The 22,724-nt window shown below is 38.8% G+C and overlaps 2 protein-coding genes across 5 annotated transcripts in view; one reads left to right on the forward strand and one right to left on the reverse strand.

The window, feature by feature from the left end:
• The first annotated feature begins 1,537 nt into the window (after nucleotides 1–1,537).
• Nucleotides 1,538–22,724, forward strand: part of LOC133639746 (uncharacterized) — a 51,800-nt gene continuing 30,613 nt past the window's right edge. The window contains exons 1-5 of the mRNA XM_062033330.1: nucleotides 1,538–1,584; nucleotides 1,690–1,716; nucleotides 1,835–2,025; nucleotides 2,228–2,345; nucleotides 2,499–2,590. Coding sequence (XP_061889314.1) covers nucleotides 1,863–2,025; nucleotides 2,228–2,345; nucleotides 2,499–2,590 — 373 coding nt within the window. The 5' untranslated portion in view covers nucleotides 1,538–1,584; nucleotides 1,690–1,716; nucleotides 1,835–1,862. The remainder of the gene's footprint in view (nucleotides 1,585–1,689; nucleotides 1,717–1,834; nucleotides 2,026–2,227; nucleotides 2,346–2,498; nucleotides 2,591–22,724) is intronic.
• The window catches only part of LOC133639728 (oocyte zinc finger protein XlCOF6-like), a 29,737-nt gene continuing 20,278 nt past the window's right edge, over nucleotides 13,266–22,724 (reverse strand). For 2 of the 4 annotated variants that reach the window (XM_062033291.1, XM_062033293.1), the window contains 2 exons: nucleotides 21,870–22,067; nucleotides 13,591–16,592 (listed from right to left, as the gene is read on the reverse strand). In XM_062033291.1, the coding sequence (XP_061889275.1) occupies nucleotides 14,410–16,592; nucleotides 21,870–22,067 (2,381 nt within the window). In that variant the 3' untranslated portion in view covers nucleotides 13,591–14,409. Of the gene's footprint in view, nucleotides 13,357–13,589; nucleotides 16,593–21,869; nucleotides 22,068–22,724 lie in introns of those variants that run through there. The other 2 variants (XM_062033294.1, XM_062033292.1) reach the window with 2 other exon arrangements.

Below are 22,724 nucleotides of genomic sequence, written 5' to 3' on the forward strand. Positions count from 1 at the left end.
TGAGTGTGTATTATTTCTTTCTTTGTTCTTTAGTGGAGCTCGAGATCCTGTTTACTGTGGACTAGCTGTGTGTGACGCCATGTTGTTTTTGTTTCCATTACAAAAAAAAAGGTATGTCTACGTGTTTTTTGGCATAGTTAATTGTAGAAAAAATACATAAAACGAGGTGATGTGAGTGGGAAAAATTGCTGCACATATTAAGGATCCTTTTTCTTGATCTATATTTTTGTTATTTGCTGATGTATATATTTTATATGCTGTTTTTTATTTAATTAATTTATTAGAGACTATTTTATGCTTTATTTACCTTTTTTTATTATTGTTATTTTATTTACTATTATTATTATTTCCACATGTAAGCATAAATAATTGATCATATTAGTACATTGTTTGATTGCTTTGCTTAATGCATTCCATAATTTAATTCCACATATTGATATACTGAAGGTCTTAAGTGTTGTACGTGCGTACAAATGTTTTAAATTACATTTCTCTCTAAGATGATTTTTCTCCTCTTTTTTTGAGAAGAATTGTTGTATATTCTTGGGTAGCAGGTTATAGTTTGCTTTGTTTATAATTTTAGCTGTTTGCAAATTCACTATGTCGTGGAATTTCAGTATCTTTGATTCAATAAATAAAGTGTTTGTATGTTGTCTATATCCAACATGATGTATTATTCTAACTGGTCTTTTTTGTAACACCGTTAATGAATGAAGTGTACTTTTGTAATTATTTCCCCATATTTCTACACAATAACTCAGATATGTAACACTAGTGAGCAGTAGAGAATATGAAGTGATTTTTTTGTCTAGAACATGTTTTGCTTTATTCATTATTGACGTGTTTCTTGCTACTTTATGTTGTATAGTTTTTACTTGAGATTTCCAGTTCAATTTATCATCAATCATTATACCTAGACATTTGGTTTCATTTACTCTTTCAATTTCTATTCCGTCTATTTGTATTTGTGTTTGACTTTCTCTTCTACTGTTACCAAATAGCATTATTTTAGTTTTACTGAGATTCAAAGATAGTCTGTTTTTGTCAAACCATCTTTTTAATTTGTTAATTTCTTCTGTTATTATTTGTATTATCTTCTGTGTGTTCTCTCCTGAACAAAACGCTGTTGTATCATCCGCAAATAATACTAACTTTAAATCTTTTGTAACTTTACAAATGTCATTTATCTAGACATTGAATAATTTAGGTCCTATATTGATCCCTGAGGTACACCACAGGATATACTTAGCGATGTAGACGAAACCACCACATTAATATTAAAGATATGGTTAACATTCTTAGTGCTAAAGATATTCCCCTCTCCTTGTATCCCTTCTCCCAGCTCCACCGTCTCGCCGAGTGCCAGCAAGAGTCATGAGTACTTGTCAACTCGACTCCTTAACTGGAGATAACTTTCTAGGTAAAGACTGATCTCCAAAATAATATCTCAGCATCCAGTAACCATGGTTAACAGATCACAACCATTTAATACCAATTTATCTCCCTTAGCACCTCACCATGGGGAAGGATGTATTCATATGCCTTCACCAGCACCTGCATTAAACATGCAGAGAGTTACACAAGGTAGGGACTGATCTCTGTATACACTACACCCATCATTTCAAACCCTACTTTACGATTGAGCTGAAGTTCTGACTATTATGACCTGTACTTTTACCTTTCTTATAGTTCTTACCACCTTGGGGCACCATTCAGGTAAAATCTCAGCTCATCTTACTTGCTTATTTGTATACACTAACACCTGTGCATGCTTTTGTCCACGTTGTTCCTTTGACGATGAATAAATACCCCTTTTCTTTCTTTCTACAATAAGGGTGCCTTTTCATCTGATTAAGTTTATAATGAACAGGGACATTGCGGTTGTCCCAAGTGGATGGTATGATGATAGGATGGTTTTCTGGCCCAGCTATAAAAACACCGACAGAATTGAAAGGGCCGCTTTAAATGAGGAGCAGCATGAGCCAAACTGGCCAAGATTTGACGTTTCTGTTGTCCGAACTTGTGGTATGCAAATTCATAATCTTCTTGTTTAAAAATAACGTCATAGTTGCTTCTCTTTATGCTTGGAATAACCTATTGTGTCTATGTTCTGACCAGGTCTCTTGTAAGAGAGAGACCTGATTTATCATCATCAATAATAATAATATCCTGTTCAGCTCTACAGCTAATTTGAAACTCATGTTCATTTTAACATATTCAATTTTAGACAACTACAAAGACGCATTAAAAATAATGCAACAATATGGAAAGGGCTGCGACACCTCAGACCTGCAATCTGAGGCAGAGAACGAGGAGCTGCCAGAAAAAAGGAACAGGAAGCCAGTGTAAGTGTGTTCCGTCTTGTTTTTGTCATGTTTCTACAGTAATAGGAAGGTTATTTCCGGTAGCATTCAAAAATAGACCAGAGATGCTTGTACTATATGTATATTTGGCAATTTTGGTATTGCAATAATCCTAATGATATGGTTACCCAACAGCCATCGTCTCGGGGACTCAGATGATAGCGAAGAAGACCCGGGAAATAGTGACCTCACATCTCTGGGGTTGGCAAGCCAATTGCACAGGCAGAGTAAGGAATAATCTCTTAACATCGAAAACAACAAAACCACCAAAAGATATGGTTAACATACTTAGTGCTAAAGATATTCCCCTCTCCTTGTATCCCTTCTCCCAGCTCCACCATCTCGCCGAGTGCCAGCAAGAGTCATGAGTACTTGTCAACTCGACTCCTCAACTGGAGATAACTTTCTAGGTAAAGATTGATCTCTGAAATAATATCTCAGCATCCAGTAACCATGGTTAACAGATCACAACCATTTAATACCAATTTATCTCCCTTAGCACCTCACCATGGGGAAGGATGCATTCATATGCCTTCACCAGCACCTGCATTAAACATGCAGAGAGTTACACAAGGTAGGGACTGATCTCTGAAATATTAGTGTATAGATAGGCCCCTTGGGTATTACCAGTCATGGTTAACTGATGGCTCTCTCACAATGCCCACCTGAGTAGGAACGGCAGTCCCTCCTCGACTCCCTCCACCCCCCTCACCAGCAGCCCTCAACATGTGGCAGACAGAGGAGCCTGGATCCAGCCTGGCCTACAGGCCAACATGGCGAGGGGGAAGAATGGCCGACAACATTTCCTGCTCTGGTGAGCAATAACTGACAAATACCGGATGGTCATTCTGTGCCACAAATTTTGGAAAAAATTCAAATTCACAAGCAATCACATATTTTCTTCAAACTTTGTCAATAACTTTTGTCATTAACTAAGGTCAATAGCTAATGTGAGGATTATGAGTAATGAGGATAAACACTGAAACATGTTAATTTTATACTGCTGTTTGTCAACAGCGCCTGAGGTAATCCACATCCTTAGCCTGCTGGAAACTATTAAGCACAACCAAGACCAGCTGATTGCGAAGGTAAACTTCGTAAGCCTTGAATAGGTCAATATTTCATAACGACATTGATTTTGATTCATTATTATTTTTTAAAGAAAGAAACAGCCTACATGGCAGCTTTGTGTGATTAGAGTAAACATTGCTACATTTTCTTGTTACATTTCACCTGTTTGCTCTTTAAATACCACTTTTAATGTTTTTTATTTATTTCGATCATATTTTTTAAAAATGTGCCCTGGGGCCGTTAAAAAATGACCTGCAGCCCGCAAATGGCCCCCGGGCCGCACTTTGGACACCCCTTGCCTACACGAATACAAACATAGAATGATAGTACAAATATAATAAGAAAACAATGTCAACCTCCCAAAGTTGGGTTATGGATATTTATTTATGCCCCCCACCCCCAACCCCCCGCCGTCGTCATCCAACAGAGCCAAACAAGTACTCTGATCAAGGAACCAAATAACCATATTGTTTAAACATGTTGGATGTCTTGCACACCTATACCCTGATCACAAATTCATAGTTTACGCACCTTATTTTAACCACCTCCAGTAACTTTAAGTCATGTTTTTTTTTTCAAATGTAATCTCCTTAATACCTATCACATATTTTGTATTGTGTAAGCATACTTGGCTTTGGATGCTTCCTACCATAAACATAAACATATCTGTCTTGTAATCTTGTTTGATTACAGTTGCTGTGAGTAAAAATGTGTTGACAAGGTCAGCCACGGACGCCGAGGTCACCAAACACGCCATCAGGTGGTTCAATTATACATGGTAAGTACACACACACAAGTGTCTTTTTTTAGTAATAATCTTTTTTTTTTTATTCCATTTTTTCAGTAAGTTTTTCTTTTTTTGGTGACGTATCTTAGCAAGAATGTCATTTGTTCCACATTGTAAATAATCTCATTTGTTGTTCCCATTCTGCAATTGTTGGGGCTTCTTTTGACAGACATTTATTAAATGATTGCCTTCATACTACTAGTCAGTAGTACAGTATCTTCATACTACTAGTCAGTAGTACAGTATCTTCATATTACTAGTCAGTAGTACAGTATCTTCATATTACTAGTCAGTAGTACAGTATCTTCATACTAATAGTCAGTAGTACAGTATCTTTATATTACTAGTCAGTAGTACAGTATCTTCATACTAATAGTCAGTAGTACAGTATCTTCATATTACTAGTCAGTAGTACAGTATCTTCATACTAATAGTCAGTAGTACAGTATCTTTATATTACTAGTCAGTAGTACAGTATCTTCATATTACTAGTCAGTAGTACAGTATCTTCATACTACTAGTCAGTAGTACAGTATCTTTATATTACTAGTCAGTAGTACAGTATCTTCATATTACTAGTCAGTAGTACAGTATCTTTATATTACTAGTCAGTAGTACAGTATCTTCATATTACTAGTCAGTAGTACAGTATCTTCATACTACTAGTCAGTAGTACAGTATCTTCATACTACTAGTCAGTAGTACAGTATCTTTATATTACTAGTCAGTAGTACAGTATCTTCATACTAATAGTCAGTAGTACAGTATCTTTATATTACTAGTCAGTAGTACAGTATCTTCATACTACTAGTCAGTAGTACAGTATCTTCATACTACTAGTCAGTAATATCTTCGATAAATATCTCTCCCCTCTTTTTTCATTTGGTATACTCCCTAGCAACATTAAACTCACACATTTGAATGATCTTGTATAAAACACCACTGCTCAAGTGATGTATAAAGTCAATAATAATATGCTTCTAGAAGATGTTTCACATGTGAAGCAGGAAATATGAACTAAGAGGGATTTATGTGTACTCTAAAGTATGAACACATGTAAAACAAACATGTATAACAACTAGGGATGTCCGATAATGGCTTTTTGCCGATATCCGATATGTCGATATTGTCCAACTCTTTAATTACCGATACTGATATCAACCGATACCGATATCAACCGATATATACAGTCGTGCAATTAACACATTATTATGCCTAATTTGGACAACCAGGTATGGTGAAGATAAGGTACTTTTTTTTAAAAATGAACCAAATAAAATAAGATAAATAAATTAAAAACATTTTCTTGAATAAAAAAGAAAGTAAAACAATATAAAAACAGTTACATAGAAACTAGTAATTAATGAAAATTTGTAAAATCAAATGCAGATACTTTTTCTTATGCCTTCTGATCTCTCTCTCTCTCTCTCTCTCTCTCTCTCTCTCTCTCTCTCTCTCTCTCTCTCTCTCTCTCTCTCTCTCTCTCTCTCTCTCTCTCTCTCTCTCTCTCTATGTCCACTACTTGATGTCCATATCCTACCCCCCCCCCCACCCTCCTCCACACCCCTGATTGTAAATAATGTAAATAATTCATTGTGATTATCTTGTGTGATGACTGTATTATGATGATAGTATATATGATAGTATATATCTGTATCATGAATCAATTTAAGTGGACCCCGACTTAAACAAGTTGAAAAACTTATTGGGGTGTTACCATTTAGTGGTCAATTGTACGGAATATGTACTTCACTGTGCAACCTACTAATAAAAGTCTCAATCAATCAATCAACTGTCAAAGGTTAGTACTATTAGTGGAGCAGCAGCACGCACAATCATGTGTGCTTACGGACTGTATCCCTTGCAGACTGTATTGATATATATTGATATATAATGTAGGAAGCAGAATATTAATAACAGAAAGAAACAACCCTTTTGTGTGAATGAGTGTAAATGGGGGAGGGAGGTTTTTTGGCTTGGTGCACTAATTGTAAGTGTATCTTGTGTTTTTTATGTGGATTTAATAAAAAATAAAAAATAAACGATACTGATAATTAAAAAAACTGATACCGATAATTTCCGATATTACATTTTAACGCATTTATCGGCCAATAATATCGGCAGACCGATATCGGACATCTCTAATAATAACTTCATTAGCTGCAACCTTTACATCAAAGGAAACATGAGTTATGGTAGTAGTTAAGTTGACTTATGATAGTAGTACAGGTTGAGTTATGGTAGTAGTTAAGTTGACTTATGGTAGTAGTACAGGTTGAGTTATGATATTAGTACAGGTTGAGTTATGGTAGTAGTTAAGTTGACTTATGGTAGTAGCACAGGTTGAGTTATGGTAGTAGTTAAGTTGACTTATGGTAGTAGTACAGGTTGAGTTATGATATTAGTACAGGTTGAGTTATGGTAGTAGTTAAGTTGACTTATGATAGTAGTACAGGTTGAGTTATGGTAGTAGTACAGGTTGACTTATGGTAGTAGTTACGTTGACTTATGATAGTAGTACAGGTTGAGTTATGGTAGTAGTTAAGTTGACTTATGGTAGTAGTACAGGTTGAGTTATGATAGTAGTACAGGTTGAGTTATGGTAGTAGTTAAGTTGACTTATGGTAGTAGTACAGGTTGAGTTATGATATTAGTACAGGTTGAGTTATGGTAGTAGTTAAGTTGACTTATGATAGTAGTACAGGTTGAGTTATGGTAGTAGTACAGGTTGACTTATGGTAGTAGTTACGTTTAAGGCTGCAGCTAACGATTATTTTTCTATCGATTAATCTATAGATTATTTTTTCGATTAATCGGTTAATCTATAGATTATTTTTTCGATTAATCTATAGATTATTTTTCCTTTTACCGATTAATTTTTTTATTCAAAATGAAGATGAAAAAATAAATGTAGGCCCGTTTTTTCAAAAGGCATGGCTTTTATTTACAAAAAAAAAGAAGTATGGCCACTCAGTCAACATTGACAACAACATGACTAAATATTCTGTAACAATGTAAACATTTAAAACTTTTAACATTTAACAAAATTAAAAGTAGCTTATTTGCTTTTTAATGTGCAAATATAAAAGTCAACATCCAGTGCAAATCTTAATATTCTGCAATAGTATAAGCATTTCAAAAGTAAAAGTATTGCTTATTTTGCTTTAAAATGTGCAAAAATAAAGATAAACATTCAATACAAAAAAGTGCAAAACGAAATATTCTGTAACAACAGTGTAAACATTTCAACAAAAGTGAAAGTATTGCTTATTTGCTAAAATGTGCAAAAATAAAGATAAACATCCAATACAAAAAAGTGCCAATCTAAATATTCTGGAGCACTGTAAACATTAAGTATTGCTTTTAAAATGTGCAAAATAAACATCCAGTCCAACACAGTACACAATAACCAATTCTACTCATTCCAGTGAGTGACTAACAGTTGTAATGAAGAAAGGTTAGCATGTTTACATGCTCTGGTTCTTTTCTTGTTTACAATATTCCCAGCAGCTGAAAATAGGCGCTCAGAAGGGGTCGATGTGGCTGGAACTGAGAGGTAATTAGCCTTCACCTCAAGCCAGGACTGCGAGTGAGCTGAGCTGCAGTTTATATTTCTAGAAGGTCAACGGGCTCATAGTGATGTTACTAGTAGTTGACTGGGAGGTGTTTATTATCATTTGGGGAGAGTCCGCTGCCTGATGCTCACCTGCTAAACACCTATCTGCTCCACGCTGAAGCGCTGACTACATGCGCTCTGAATACGCACTGCTGATTGGCTGATAATGGTTCGTGTGTACCAATCAGATGGTTGTGTGGGTGGGACAATGCTGCGTGTGTACCAATCAGATGGTTGTGTGGGTGGGACAATGCTGCGTGTGTACCAATCAGATGGTTGTGTGGGTGGGACAATGCTGCGTGCTGAGACAGACGCAGAGGAGCGAAGCAGCTTGTTAAGACTTTAGCAGCTAAAGTTAGCTTTAGCTTAGAAACTCGTTCGGTACACCCCCGTGCCGAACCGAAAGCCCCGTACCGAAACGGTTCAATACAAAACACGTACCGTTACACCCCTAGCAGATATAAATGACACATTCATGTTTTTGTGTAATGATGACAACGTATGCTGGCGCGGACGATTGACTAGTTGATGGTTTTCTTTTCAAATGTTCGTTCATAGCCGTTGTGCTGCTATGATAGGCCATTTCCGCTCGACACAGTGTGCATACAACAACATTATTAGGCCGTTTATTGAAATACTCCCACACTTTTGGCCACTTTTGGCATGCTTTTCCCCCCTCGCTCGCACCGCTCGCATCGTCTTCTTTGATCGTCTGCATTGCGGTCCGCCATGACGGTAGTGTGACGTAAATATGCGACGCGTCGACGCACAAAAACGGCGTCGACGTATTTACGTAACCGATGACGTCGACTACGTTGACGCGTCGTTTCAGCCTTAGTTACGTTGACTTATGATAGTAGTACAGGTTGAGTTATGGTAGTAGTTAAGTTGACTTATGGTAGTAGTACAGGTTGAGTTATGATAGTAGTACAGGTTGAGTTATGGTAGTAGTTAAGTTGACTTATGGTAGTAGTACAGGTTGAGTTATGGTAGTAGTTAAGTTGACTTATGGTAGTAGTACAGGTTGAGTTATGGTAGTAGTTAAGTTGACTTATGATAACAGTACAGGTTGACTTTTGATAATAGTACAGGTTGACTTATGGTAGTAGTACAGGTTGAGTTATGGTAGTAGTTAAGTTGACTTATGATTAGAGATGTCCGATAATGGCTTTTTTGCCGATATCCGATATTACGATATTGTCCAACTCTTAATTACAGATTCCGATATCAAGCGATACCGATATATACAGTGGTGGAATGAGCACATTATTATGCCTAATGTTGTTGTGATGCCCCGCTGGATGCATTAAACAATGTAACAAGGTTTTACAAAATAAATCAACTCAAGTTATGGAACAAAATGCCAACATGGCACTGCCATATTTATTATTGAAGTCACAAAGTGCATTCTTTTTTTTAACATGCCTCAAAATAAGCAGCTTGGAATTTGGGACATGCTCTCCCTGAGAGAGCATGAGGAGGTTGAAGTGGGCGGGGTTGAAGTGGGGGGGGGGGTATATTGTAGCGTCCCGGAAGAGTTACCATGAATTGATTTACGTGGACCCCGACTTAAACAAGTTGAAAAACTTATTGGGGTGTTACCATTTAGTGGTCAATTGTACGGAATATGTACTGTACTGTACAATCTACTAATAAAAAAGCTTCAGTTAGTGCTGCAAGGGGTTCTGGGTATTTGTTCTGTTGTGTTTATGTTGTGTTATGGTGCGGATGTTCTCCCGAAATGTGTTTGTCATTCTTGTTTGGTGTGGGTTCACAGTGTGGCGCATATTTGTAACAATGTTAAAGTTGTTTATACGGCCACCCTCAGTGTGACCTGTATGGCTGTTGACCAAGTATGGATCGCATTCACTTGTGTGTGTGAAAAGCCGTAGATGTTATGTGACTGGGCCGGCACGCAAAGGCAGTGCCTTTAAGGTTTATTGGCGCTCTGTACTTCTCCCTACGTCCGTGTACACAGCGGCCTTTTAGAAAGTCAATCAATCAATCAATCAATGTTTATTTATATAGCCCTAAATCACAAGTGATACATTTTACTTTTTGAAACTGATACCGATAATTTTGAAACCGATACCGATAATTTCCAATATTACATTTTAAAGCATTTATCAGCTGATAATATCGGCAGTCCGATATTATCGGACATCCCTACTTATGATAGTAGTACAGGTTGAGTTATGGTAGTAGTTAAGTTGACTTATGATAGTAGTACAGGTTGAGTTATGGTAGTAGTTAAGTTGACTTATGATAGTAGTACAGGTTGAGTTATGGTAGTAGTTAAAGGCCTACTGAAAGCCACTACTACCGACCACGCAGTCTGATAGTTTATATACCAATGATGAAATCTTAACATTGCAACACATGCCAATACGGCCAGGTTAACATATAAAGTGCAATTTTGAATTTACCGCTAAACTTCCGTCTATGTATGATGACGTTTGCGTGTGACGTCAATGGTTGAAACGGAAGTATTCGGACGCCATTGTATCCAATAAAAAAAGTTTGGTTTTCATCGCAAAATTCCACAGTATTCTGGACATCTGTGTTGGTGAATCTTTTGCAATTTGTTTAATGAACAATGGAGACGGCAAAGAAGAAAGCTGTAGGTGGGATCGTTGTATTAGCGGCTGGCTGCAGCAACACAAACAGGAGGACTTTGAGGTGGATAGCAGACGCGCTATCCAACGCTAGCCGCCGACCGCATCTATGATCGGGTGAAGTCCTTCGTCGCTCCGTCGATCGCTGGAACGCAGGTGAGCACGGGTGTTGATGAGCAGATGAGGGCTGGCTGGCGTAGGTGGATAGCTAATGTTTTTAGCATAGCTCTGTGAGGTCCCGTTGCTAAGTTAGCTTCAATGGCGTCGTTAGCAACAGCATTGTTAAGCTTCGCCAGGCTGGACAGCATTAACCGTGTTTTTACAGGCCCATGGTTTAATAGTATTGTTGATTTTCTGTCTATCCTTCCAGTCAGGGGCTTATTTTTTTGGTTTCTATATGCATTTAAGCACGATGCTATCATGTTAGCTCCGTAGCTAAAGTGCTTCGTCAATGTATTGTCGTGGAGATAAAAGTCACTGTGAATTTCCATTTTGCGTTCTTGACTCTCATTTTCAAGAGGATATAGTATCCCAGGTGGTTTAAAATACAAATCCGTGATCCACAATAGAAAAAGGACAAAGTGTGGCATCCAATGAGACCTTGTACCTAAGTTACGGTCAGAGCGAAAAAAGAAAGTCCTGCACTGCACTCTAGTCCTTCACTCTCACGTTCCTCATCCACGAATCTTTCATCCTGGCTCAAATTAATGGGGTAATCGTCGCTTTCTCGGTCCGAATCTCTCTCGCTGCTGGTGTAAACAATGGGGAATGTGAGGAGCCTTTCAACCTGTGACGTCACGCTACTTCCGGTACAGGCAAGGCTTTTTTTATCAGCGACCAAAAGTTGCGAACTTTATCGTCGATGTTCTCTACTAAATCCTTTCAGCAAAAATATGGCAATATCGCAAAATGATCAAGTATGACACATAGAATGGATCTGCTATCCACGTTTAAATTTAAAAAATGTCATTTCAGTAGGCCTTTAAATTGACTTATGGTAGTAGTACAGGTGGAGTTATGGTAGTAGTTAAGTTGACTTATGATTAGAGATGTCCGATAAAAGCCTTTACCTTTAAGCTGATACTGAGGGCGACTGTGTTGACTAGTTTGACGCGTGCAAATGATTGAATGTCCAGTACTGTGTAAATACACTGCTCAAAAAAATTAAAGGAACAGCTTTTTATCAGGGTATGGCATGAATTCAATTGCACTTTTCTGATAAGGTTTTGGTCAGGTATGTGGCAGAGGGGGTTGTTAATCAGTTTCAGCTGCATTGGTGTTGATGGAATTAACAACAGGTGCACTAGAGGGGCAACAACGAGATGGCCCCCAAAACAGGACTGGTTTTGCAGGTGGAGGCCATTTCAAGTTCCTCCCTCTCGATCTTTTTTAACTGTTTTTCCACAAGTGTTGGCTTTAGCTAGAGTCATTATCACGACTGGGAACATGAGGCGATTTCTTAACCCTCCTGAAGTTGGCAGATTGTCCTACTCCTCCAGGATGGCACGTCCATGCGTGCTGTTGCAAGAAGATTTGATGTGTCTCCCAGTACAATCTCCAGAGCATGGAGGAGATTCCAGGAGACAGGCAGTTACTCTAGGAGAGCTGGACAGGGCCGTAGACGGTCCTCATCCCATCAGCAGGACCAATATTTGCTGCTTTGTGCAAGGAGGAACAGGTTGAGCACTGCCCGAGCCCTACAGAATGACCTCCAGCAGGCTACTGGTGTGAATGTCTCTGCCCAAACAGTCAGAAACAGACTTCACGAGGGTGGCCTCAGGGCACGACGTCCTGTAGTGTGCCCTGTGATCACCGCTCAGAACCGTGGAGCTCCATTGGCATTTGCCATAGAACACCAGAATTGGCAAGTCCGCCACTGGCGCCCTGTGCTTTTCACAGATGAGAGCAGGTTTACCCTGAGCACCTGTGATAGACGTGAAAGGGTCTGGAGAAGCCAAGGAGAGCGCTATGCTGCCTGCAACATCATTCAGCATGACCCGTTCGGTGGTGGGTCAGTGATGGTCTGGGGAGGCATTTCCATGAAGGGACCAACAGACATCTACAGGCTAGAGAACGGCAGTCTGACTGCCATTAGGTATCGGGATGAAATCCTTGCACCCATGGTCAGACCCTACGCTGGTGCAGTAGGTCCTGGGTTCCTCCTGGTCCACGGCAATGCCCAGCTTCATGTGGCAAGAGTATGCAGACAGTATCTGGAGGATGAAGGAATTGACACAATTGAATGGCCCTCACGATCACCTGATCTAAACCCGATAGAACACCTCTGGGACATAATGTTTCGGTCCATCAGACGCCGCCAGGTTGCTCCTCAGACTTTACAGGAGCTCACTGATGCCCTTAGACAGGTCTGGGAGGACATCCCACAAGACACCATCCGTGGTCTCATTAGGAGCATGTTGTCAAGCATGCATACAAGCACGTGGGGGCCACACAAGATATTGAAAAGAATTTTGAGTTGCAGAAATTGAATTTAGGCAAAATGGACGAGCCTGCCACATCATTTTTTCACTTTGATTTTTGGGGTGTCTATATACTGAGCCCTCTGGAGGCTGAAAACTTGTATTTCCATCTAAAGATGTGGCATCCTTTTGTTCCTGAGACATTAAACTGTCCATATCAGTATAGATATCCGACCTTTTTTTTTTCACCATTGAAATCGGATGTGTTTTTAAAGTGTTCCTTTAATTTTTTTGAGCAGTGTATGTTTGGATATGACAATCCCTTTATTTTAAGCTATGCAAATGAAATGTAGGCTATAGAACATAATGTATGCTGACCTTGAATGGAACATTGTCACGGCACACACGGCCGAAAACTGTTTGTGTCCTCCATGCCATCCCTGTCAACACTTCCTGGTTCTCAAGAGGAAGTGGGCGGAGCAATCTGCCGAAAAAGAATTTCAGCATGAACAGAGGCCAGCAATCAATTAGAGAAAACAAAATAAAAACAATATAAACAAATAAGGACATTTGGCTCCTACAGTATGCAAAGTAAATGTCTGTGGGATGATGTACAATATTGGCTTTTGCCTGACACTCCGAACTTTGATTGATATTGATGTTGTGTTGGGGATGTTTAAAAAGAAACTACATTAAAAATGTTTAAAACCCAATAATGGGAATCTTTGTTTAATCCACGAATGTAAATTTGTAAAAAAATAAAATAAAACATCCTTCCACAAACAATTCAGCCATTTTCTCTCACTTTTATATTGCATAAAGGTCTGGGGACATACATATAAAACAATCACAACACAATCATCATATCACAAAAAAAGAGTAATAAAGATCATTACTAAAATGGATTATAGAGACCCAACAAATAATTCATAAAGTCACACATTTTAAAATGGTATAAAAGACAAGTGTTCAAATGATGTATAAAGTAAATAATAATATGATAAGATGTTTCAGATGTGAACCAGTAAATATGTATGTTATAAATAGGGGCTAATCTATGGGATTATTAACAATTAGAAATACAAATATGTAATATTTCCATATTTCAAACCATCTAATCTATAAATGTAGTAGCATATTAAAAAGATAGTTACACAAACAACAATGTCACACATGTTATATGTGCTGATGTTAGAAAGTAAAATAAATAAATGGTTGTACTTGTATAGCGCTTTTCTACCCCTTTTTAAAGGAGCCCAAAGCGCTTTGACAGTATTTCCACATTCACCCATTCACACACACATTCACACACTGATGGTGGGAGCTGCCATGCAAGGCGCTAACCAGGACCCATCAGGAGCAAGGGTGAAGTGTCTTGCCCAAGGACACAACGGACGTGACTAGGATGGTAGAAGGTGGGGATTGAACCAGTAACCCTCAGATTGCTGGCACGGCCACTCTCCCAACTTCGCCACGCCGTCCCTTGACGGCAAAGTCAACATTAAAGTCTTGACAGTTTATTTCAAATCCTGCAGTTTCATTTGCTGCTGCTGTTCTCACCAGCACACTTGTGTTTCTTACACTGGTACTTATAAGAGAATCTTTCACCACACACACTGCAACTCAACACTTTCTCTCCTGTGTGTGCTCTCATGTGTGCTTTCATATGTTGTCTTTGTGTAAAACCTTTACCACAGGTTGAACAGGAAAAAGGTTTTACACCAGTGTGTGTTCTCACGTGTGCTTTCATATGTTGACTTTGTGTAAAACCTTTACCACAGGTTGAACAGGAAAATGGTTTTACACCAGTGTGTGTTCTCATGTGTACTTTCAAATGTTGACTTTGTGTAAAACCTTTACCACAGGTTGAACAGGAAAAAGGTTTTTCACCAGTGTGTGTTCTCATGTGTACTTTCAAATCTTGACTTTGTTTAAAACCTTTACCACAGGTTGAACAGGAAAAAGTTGTTTTACCAGCGTGTGTTCTCATGTGTGTTTTCAAAGATTGCCTAAGTGTAAAACCTTTACCACAGATTGAACAGGAAAAAGGTTTTTCTCCAGTGTGTCTTCTCATGTGTACTTTCAAACAGTGACTTCGTGTAAAACCTTTACCACAGTTTGAACAGGAAAAGGGTTTTTCACCAGTGTGTGTTCTCATGTGTACTTTCAAATCTTGACTTTGTGTAAAACCTTTACCACAGATTGAACAAGAAAAAGGTGTTTCACCAGTGTGTGCTCTCATGTGTACTTTCAAATTTTGACTTTGTGTAAAACTTTTACCACAGATTGAACAAGTAAAAGGTTTTTCACCAGTGTGTGTTTTCATGTGTACTTTCAAATGTTGACTTCGTGTAAAACTTTTACCACAGATTGAACAAGTAAAAGGTTTTTCACCAGTGTGTGTTTTCATGTGTACTTTCAAATATTGACTTCGTGTAAAACCTTTACCACAGATTGAACAGGAAAAAGGTTTTTCACCAGTGTGTGTTCTCATGTGTAATTTCAAAACTTGACTTTGTGTAAAACCTTTACCACAGGTTGAACAGGAAAAAGGTTGTTCACCAGTGTGTGTTCTCATGTGTACTTTCACATCTTGACTTTGTGTAAAACCTTTACCACAGGTTGAACAGGAAAAGGGTTTTTCACCAGTGTGTGTTCTCATGTGTCTTTTCAAACCTTGACTTTGTGTAAAACCTTTACCACAGGTTGAACAGGAAAAAGGTTTTTCACCAGCATGCGCTCTCTTGTGCACTTTCAAATATTGACTATGTGTAAAACCTTTACCACAGGTTGAACAGGAAAAAGGTTTTTCTCCAGTGTGTCTTCTCATGTGTACTTTCAAATATTGACTTTGTGTAAAACCTTTACCACAGTTTGAACAGGAAAAGGGTTTTTCACCAGTGTGTGCTCTCATGTGTATTTTCAAATATTGACTTTGTGTAAAACCTTTACCACAGATTGAACAAGAAAAAGGTGTTTCACCAGTGTGTGTTCTCGTGTGTTTTTTCAAATTTTGACTCTGTGTAAAACCTTTACCGCAGATTGAACAAGAAAAAGGTTTTTCACCAGTGTGTGTTTTCCTGTGTACTTTCAATTTGTGACTTTCTACAAAACCTTTACTACAGATTGAACAGATAAAAGTTTTTTCACCAGTGTGTCTTCTTGTGTTTGTTTTCAGATCACTATGGTATTTAAAAGTTTTGTGACAGTGAGAACATGTGAAGTGAGTGTTGTCAGTGTGACATGTCTTATCATCTTTAGAGTGTTCATCATCAGTGTCAGGAGAGTGTGACGTTGTGTCCTCACTATCTGATAGTGGAGCTAACATCTTGTCTGCTTGTGATCCTCCACAGTGGTCTCCATCACCTTCTGTTGTCATGTGTTGTGTTGAGCTGCTGCTTGGAGGCTCCGCCTCTCTCTTCTCCTCACGCTCACCTTTGACCTCATCATCTTCACTCTTCACAGGGACACCAGTCACTGGGAACTCCACCAGTCCTTCAATATGATCTCCCTCCTGACTGATGCTGTGTTCCTCCTCTTCCTCTTTAATGTGGGGGGTCAGTGAGTCTTCCTCTTCTTTTTTACAGGGAAGGGTCTGTGTCAAAGAGGAAAAGAATACACCAGAGGGTCCGTGGTGCCTGGTCTTCCTCTTTGGTGGATCCTCCAACATCCTGAAGCTACTCTCCTGTTTTTCAGGCAGAAGTTGTTCTTTACAGACATCTGCAGGACACAAAATGACAAACATGCTTGAAAAATGTCCAGATTTGCTCAGTCACATGAGGCATTCAGTAAGTTTACATGTACTTCAAATAACAAGTTAATGTACGAATTGGCCTGAAAACAAACACACTGCTGTTTACAACATTATTCACAGGAAAAGAAGACCACTTTTTATGAGGGGTGGGCAATATGGCCTAAAATCTGTCTTGCCATAAATTCCCTTCTGCCTGAGGTATGATGTATAAACTTGGAGAAAAGATTAGGTCGTTTACAGTGTAAATCTGTATTCCGTATTGTTAGCTCTGCTATGGCGCTATCTTGTGGTCGAGTTCGCTCACTGCGAGTGCAGTGGGTTGAAAGTGCATTTCCTTTTGCTACGTGCCATAAACCCGAAGTATGGTTTCTTCATTTATCTCGCCAAGCAACGTTTGTAAGTGTAACCGGGGATTTCCACTGGATGTGGAACGGCGGCACCACGGTGACAGACTCGTTCCATTTTTTGTTTTTAAGTCAGTGTGTCAGTTTCCACCACCTGGCTTCTATATTTAGTGGTCGACACAACAAGGCGATTCAATTGAGCTAAAATCTGCTCGTGTGGGACAAGAAGTCATGCATATACACAAAATAAATGATCCAATGTACTTTCAAAGTAGAATATTCTGTTTAAGGTGGATGGTATTCTACACTCCATTGCAAGTGGACTTTTATTTACATTTATGAGTTAGAATTAGGTCTGGGCGCGATATCGAATATACTCGAAATATCGTGGGTTTGTCTCTGTGCGATATAGAAATGGACTATATGGTGATATTGGAGTATATGTTCTCACGCAGTTGCTTTTAGCTGCAGGCATTACACTACAGGCTCTTCTCACTTTCTTGTCTCTCCTTCTCACAGAGACATAAAACAAGTGCACCTTCTTACATACGTCACATACTGTCACGTGTGCAACGTCATACACTCTCACGGAGCAGACAGGTAGTGGCATGGTAACGTTAGCTGTGGTGCTAGTGGTAATACGAGAGAAAGAAGGGAATCTGGTAACAAATGAAGGAATAATTAATTCCCAAGACAAACAGCAGTGAGTCCATCATCTGGCGGTGGTTTGGCTTCAAGGGGTAGATGGTGAACAAGTATGCTGCAAAAGCGTTGCTACAAAAAGTAGTAGCACTACTAATGTGTAGCATCATTTGAAAAGTCACCCGCTAGAGAATGAAGAGTGCTTGAAACTCTGCATGTCAACATCTCCGTTCGGTGCCACACCCACAAAATGCCCAAGCAACCATTTCCAGATCAACAACGTATGAAACAAATAGTCAACAACAGAAGGAGATAACGTCCGCAGGAACCTACCACATAGTGAAGGACATACACTATTTGATTTCCTATTATGCAGCTCATTTTTATTTGACACTTATTGAAATATCTTGTGTGACATCATGCACAAAAGTGCACTTTATTTGTTTTAAACTATTGTAGTGGCGTTCTGTACAAAAAGCGCACTTTAATTTAGTGTTGTTTTGATATGTCATCTTAGTGACATCATGCACAAAAGTGCACTAATAGCTTGTTTTAAAATGTCTCTGACAATCTTGCACTTTCTGTTTTGAAATGACATGAATGTTTGTGTCACTGCTTAATAACTGTTTAATAAATACACTTTTGCTAAATTGACTTAGTTGTGATTTCCCTCTCTGTATGAAAGTTTAAAAGTAGCATATATTAATGCAGTATGAAGAACAATGTTTTAATGTAGACTAGGGATGTCCCGAGACAGGTTTTTGCACTTCTGATCCGATACAGATGTTTTTGCACTTCCGATCTGATACCGATACTGGCCTATCCGAGCATGTATTAAAGTTTAAAGTTATTTAGCCTACTTAGTTGTGATTCATGTTGAAAAGGGTTTTAGTACTCTTGATAAAAACTAGCCAGCTGAATTAGGTGAGTTTGAATAATGGTTGGTAACAAGAAACTGACATGTTTATTCAAGGATAAACACAAAATAGACACAATTATACATGACAAACAGAAATGGCATCATTGAACAGTATAAAGTGCAAATAATGCTGTAAACATTATTAAAAAAAAGCAAAACACACAACCTGAGTGGGATAAAATGTCTATAACTCAGCATCAATACTTGCTCTTGAACAAGTGTAAACTTAAAAGAAAAAAGATCTACACAATCCCTTCAATTGTTTGCCCCCCCCCAGACTGCAGTCTGAGCATAATGGGGAGATTCTTTCTAACAAAGACGAGCACTTCAAGATGCTCAGGTGTCAGCCTGCTCCTGTGTTCATCAATGATGAGTGAGGCTGTGCTAAAAAGCCTCTCACTCTCAACACTGGTGCAAGGAGCACTGAGGAACTTGGCTGCTGTTGCTGCCAGGGCGGGTAGTCGAGACTGATTGTCTCTCCGGTAATGAAAAGGATTGCTCTAACGCCCAGCTGGAGGCTCACTGAGGTAGCTCTCCAGCTGAAACACTGCCCCTGGGGTGATCTGCTGCTCAGATGGAGCTGCTGTGCAGCTCTCCTCCAGTATCTCGTCAAAGTAGCTGCCGAGGCTGCTGGTTGAGCTTCCAGCCTCCATTCCTGGTGTTGGCCTTGCTGTCTCAGCCTCAGCCACACCTTCTCCAGAGGGCGTGGTCTTCAGTTCTTGTTCCATTTTCATCACCTCTACCTTTAGTGCCTCCTTTGCCTGATCCAGGTTGGTAGCATTAGTGAAGAACCTTAACATTTGGATCAAATGTAATAAAGATATATCAATTATTTTATATTGTTTCAGCCAGTCTCCACATATTCATGTTCAATGACAACAAGTAACACACAAAATAGATCACAAATGATCAACAGTGACCTTCATTTCCTCACCCATCATATAACTGAAGGAAAATAAGAATAATAACAATAATAATAAATAATATTATAATAATAATAACAATAATAATACATTCCCATCACCTTATATCTATGAAACATTAGGCTACTGAAATACTGACAAAGAAATAAATGCCAGCTGTAGAGTAAAATATTGTCAATATAGTACTGAAGCTTATAACATGCTCAAATAATTATAAAGCACTTACTTGTCTTTGTAGCGTGGATCTAGCATTGTTGCCACGGCATAGAGGGGTTCAGTTTCCACATGGTCATAACGTGTGTGCACCGCATCGAGTAAGGTGGCCTTCATGGTTTGAATCCCTCTGTGTTCTTCGCTCTCACTGTCTAGAAAGCGTGTCAGGACACGGACAGATGGGATAACATCGGCTGCTGTGGCGGAGGCGTCGAAAGCCCACTTTACTCACGAGAGATAACGGCTCATCATCCAGAATTATTTCCTCGGCAATGACTAGTTATCCCCTGGGCTTTAGCACTGTTCAGTGGGAGTATGTCACGCTTCGCCAACGTTTCTGTCAGAGTTAGTTGGGTAGGACCTTTCTTTTTCTTTTCGTCAGTTTTCTTTAGAAATTCTTCATATTCTTTACGGTGGGATTTCGCTAAATGCTTGATCAGATTTGTTGTATTAAAATGTCTTACAACTTTACCACCACGCTTGACTTTATTGTGGCAGGTTTTGCACTCCACCTCTTCATCTTTTTCGTTTTGTAGGGTAAAATAATCCCACACAGCTGACATTTTTACCGGTAACTTCCGCTCGCCTTTCGGAACCATGAACCGGCCTCCCTTTCCGATTAGGACGGTTAGGACACAGACCTGTGGATGTGTTGAAGGTGTGCTGGCAAATGCGGAACGGAAATTAGGGAGCAGCAGAAAAGTGGAATGTATTATTTAAATTGGTGCGTTGGAAAACACGGACCGGAATTTAAAAAAAAAACTGGATCTGGATCGGCATTTTCCCATGCCTTGCGGATACGCATTTTTTGGCAAATATCGGTGGCCGCTCCGATCCAAATATCGGATCGGGAAATCCCTAATGTAGACACATAGAATCATCATACTGCTGTGATTATATGCATCAAGTGTTCATTCAAGGCTAAGGCAAAATATCCAGATATATATGGTGTATCGTGACATGGCCTAAACATATCCACATATATATGGTGTATCGTGACATGGACTAAATATATCCACATATTTATTTATTTATTATTTATCATATATATGGTGTATCGTGACATGGACTAAACATATCCACATATATATGGTGTATCGTGACATGGCCTAAAAATATCCACATATATATGGTGTATCGTGACATGGCCTAAACATATCCACATATATATGGTGTATCGTGACATGGCCTAAATATATCCACATATATATGGTGTATCGTGACATGGCCTAAACATATCCACATATATATGGTGTATCGTGACATGGACTAAACATATCCACATATATATGGTGTATCGTGACATGGACTAAACATATCCACATATATATGGTGTATCGTGACATGGACTAAACATATCCACATATATATGGTGTATCGTGACATGGACTAAACATATCCACATATATATGGTGTATCGTGACATGGCCTAAACATATCCACATATATATGGTGTATCGTGACATGGCCTAAACATATCCACATATATATGGTGTATCGTGACATGGACTAAACATATCCACATATATATGGTGTATCGTGACATGGACTAAACATATCCACATATATATGGTGTATCGTGACATGGCCTAAACATATCCACATATATATGGTGTATCGTGACATGGACTAAACATATCCACATATACATGGTGTATCGTGACATGGCCTAAACATATCCACATATATATGGTGTATCGTGACATGGCCTAAACATATCCATATATATATGGTGTATCATGACATGGCCTAAACATATCCACATATATATGGTGTATCATGACATGGCCTAAACATATCCACTTATATATGGTGTATCGTGACATGGCCTAAACATATCCACATATATATGGTGTATCGTGACATGGCCTAAACATATCCACATATATATGGTGTATCGCAATATGGCCTAAAAATATAGAGATATTAATAAAAGGCCATATCGCCCAGTCCTAGCTAGAATGTGATTTTTTTATTTATTTTTTATATATCCACCGTTGTGTCTTTTATAATGATTGTGAACGATAGAACAATTCCCCCCAAAAAAGTGCAGTTCCCCTCTAAATTCCAATGATTAGATTTAAGACTTGAAGTGTATGAGCATGAAGTGATGAAGCCTACTTGGATGAGTCCTCTAAGACAAAGTGAACAGTCCAGTTGTGATGGATTGAATGCCCTGAGAATAAAATGATATGTGCTTACTTGGACTGTGATGAAGCTGTGAGGACTCAGGTGCTTTGTCTTCATGCTCTTCAGTCTTCACAGAGACAACAGTCAGTGGAAACTTGCTGACATCATCCTCCTCCTGCCCTACAGGACACCCTCCCTCCTCTTCCTCTTTCATGTGGGGGGGCTGTGGATCCTCCTCTTCCTCTTTCATGTGGGGGGGCTGCTGGACGTCTGTTGGGTAAATAAGTAAATAAGATAAATGATAAGAGATAAAGAGAGAATATAAGTAGTTTTGGACTGACACTGTTAACACAACGAGAGTATTTGTGTTCTTATGTGTGTTGTGTTAAAAGTGTGTAGCAAAACAACCAATAAAAACACAGGAAATACCACCTTTTGTCCTAAAATTAATTAAAAAGTGGTACAGTGAGTACAAAAACAGACTTGGAAATTTGATGGGGGTCAATTTGAAAAGTTTTATAAGTACGAGACAGCATTGATTGAGGCATTCTTAACTTCACTGATGTAAAGTGTGTAAATATTGAGATTGTCATTGCCATAACTTAAATATCATGGAAATTAAAAAAAATCTAATTCCAAAATCACTTAAAAAAACATTCATGGTATGTTTTTGTTATCATGCAGAATACTTTTGGGTGGTCATTTTGTTGGCTGGGCCAAAAGGAACTTTTACCAAAAACATGTTTTACTATGTGGTGTTCTATGGAGTATCTCCATCAACAATTCCTCTTTAGGAATAGGAGACCATCTACAACACGCTGACAGAAAGCCAGTCACCTTTATGTTCTTTTACTAATTCAAGTGTTGAATCACCGGAGTGCTCGTATTTTAATTCTCCGCGGTCGTCCGGCCGAAAGGGAAGAGGAT

The sequence above is a fragment of the Entelurus aequoreus genome, linkage group LG22 (assembly GCF_033978785.1).
Source record: "Entelurus aequoreus isolate RoL-2023_Sb linkage group LG22, RoL_Eaeq_v1.1, whole genome shotgun sequence".
Taxonomy (NCBI): domain Eukaryota; kingdom Metazoa; phylum Chordata; class Actinopteri; order Syngnathiformes; family Syngnathidae; genus Entelurus; species Entelurus aequoreus.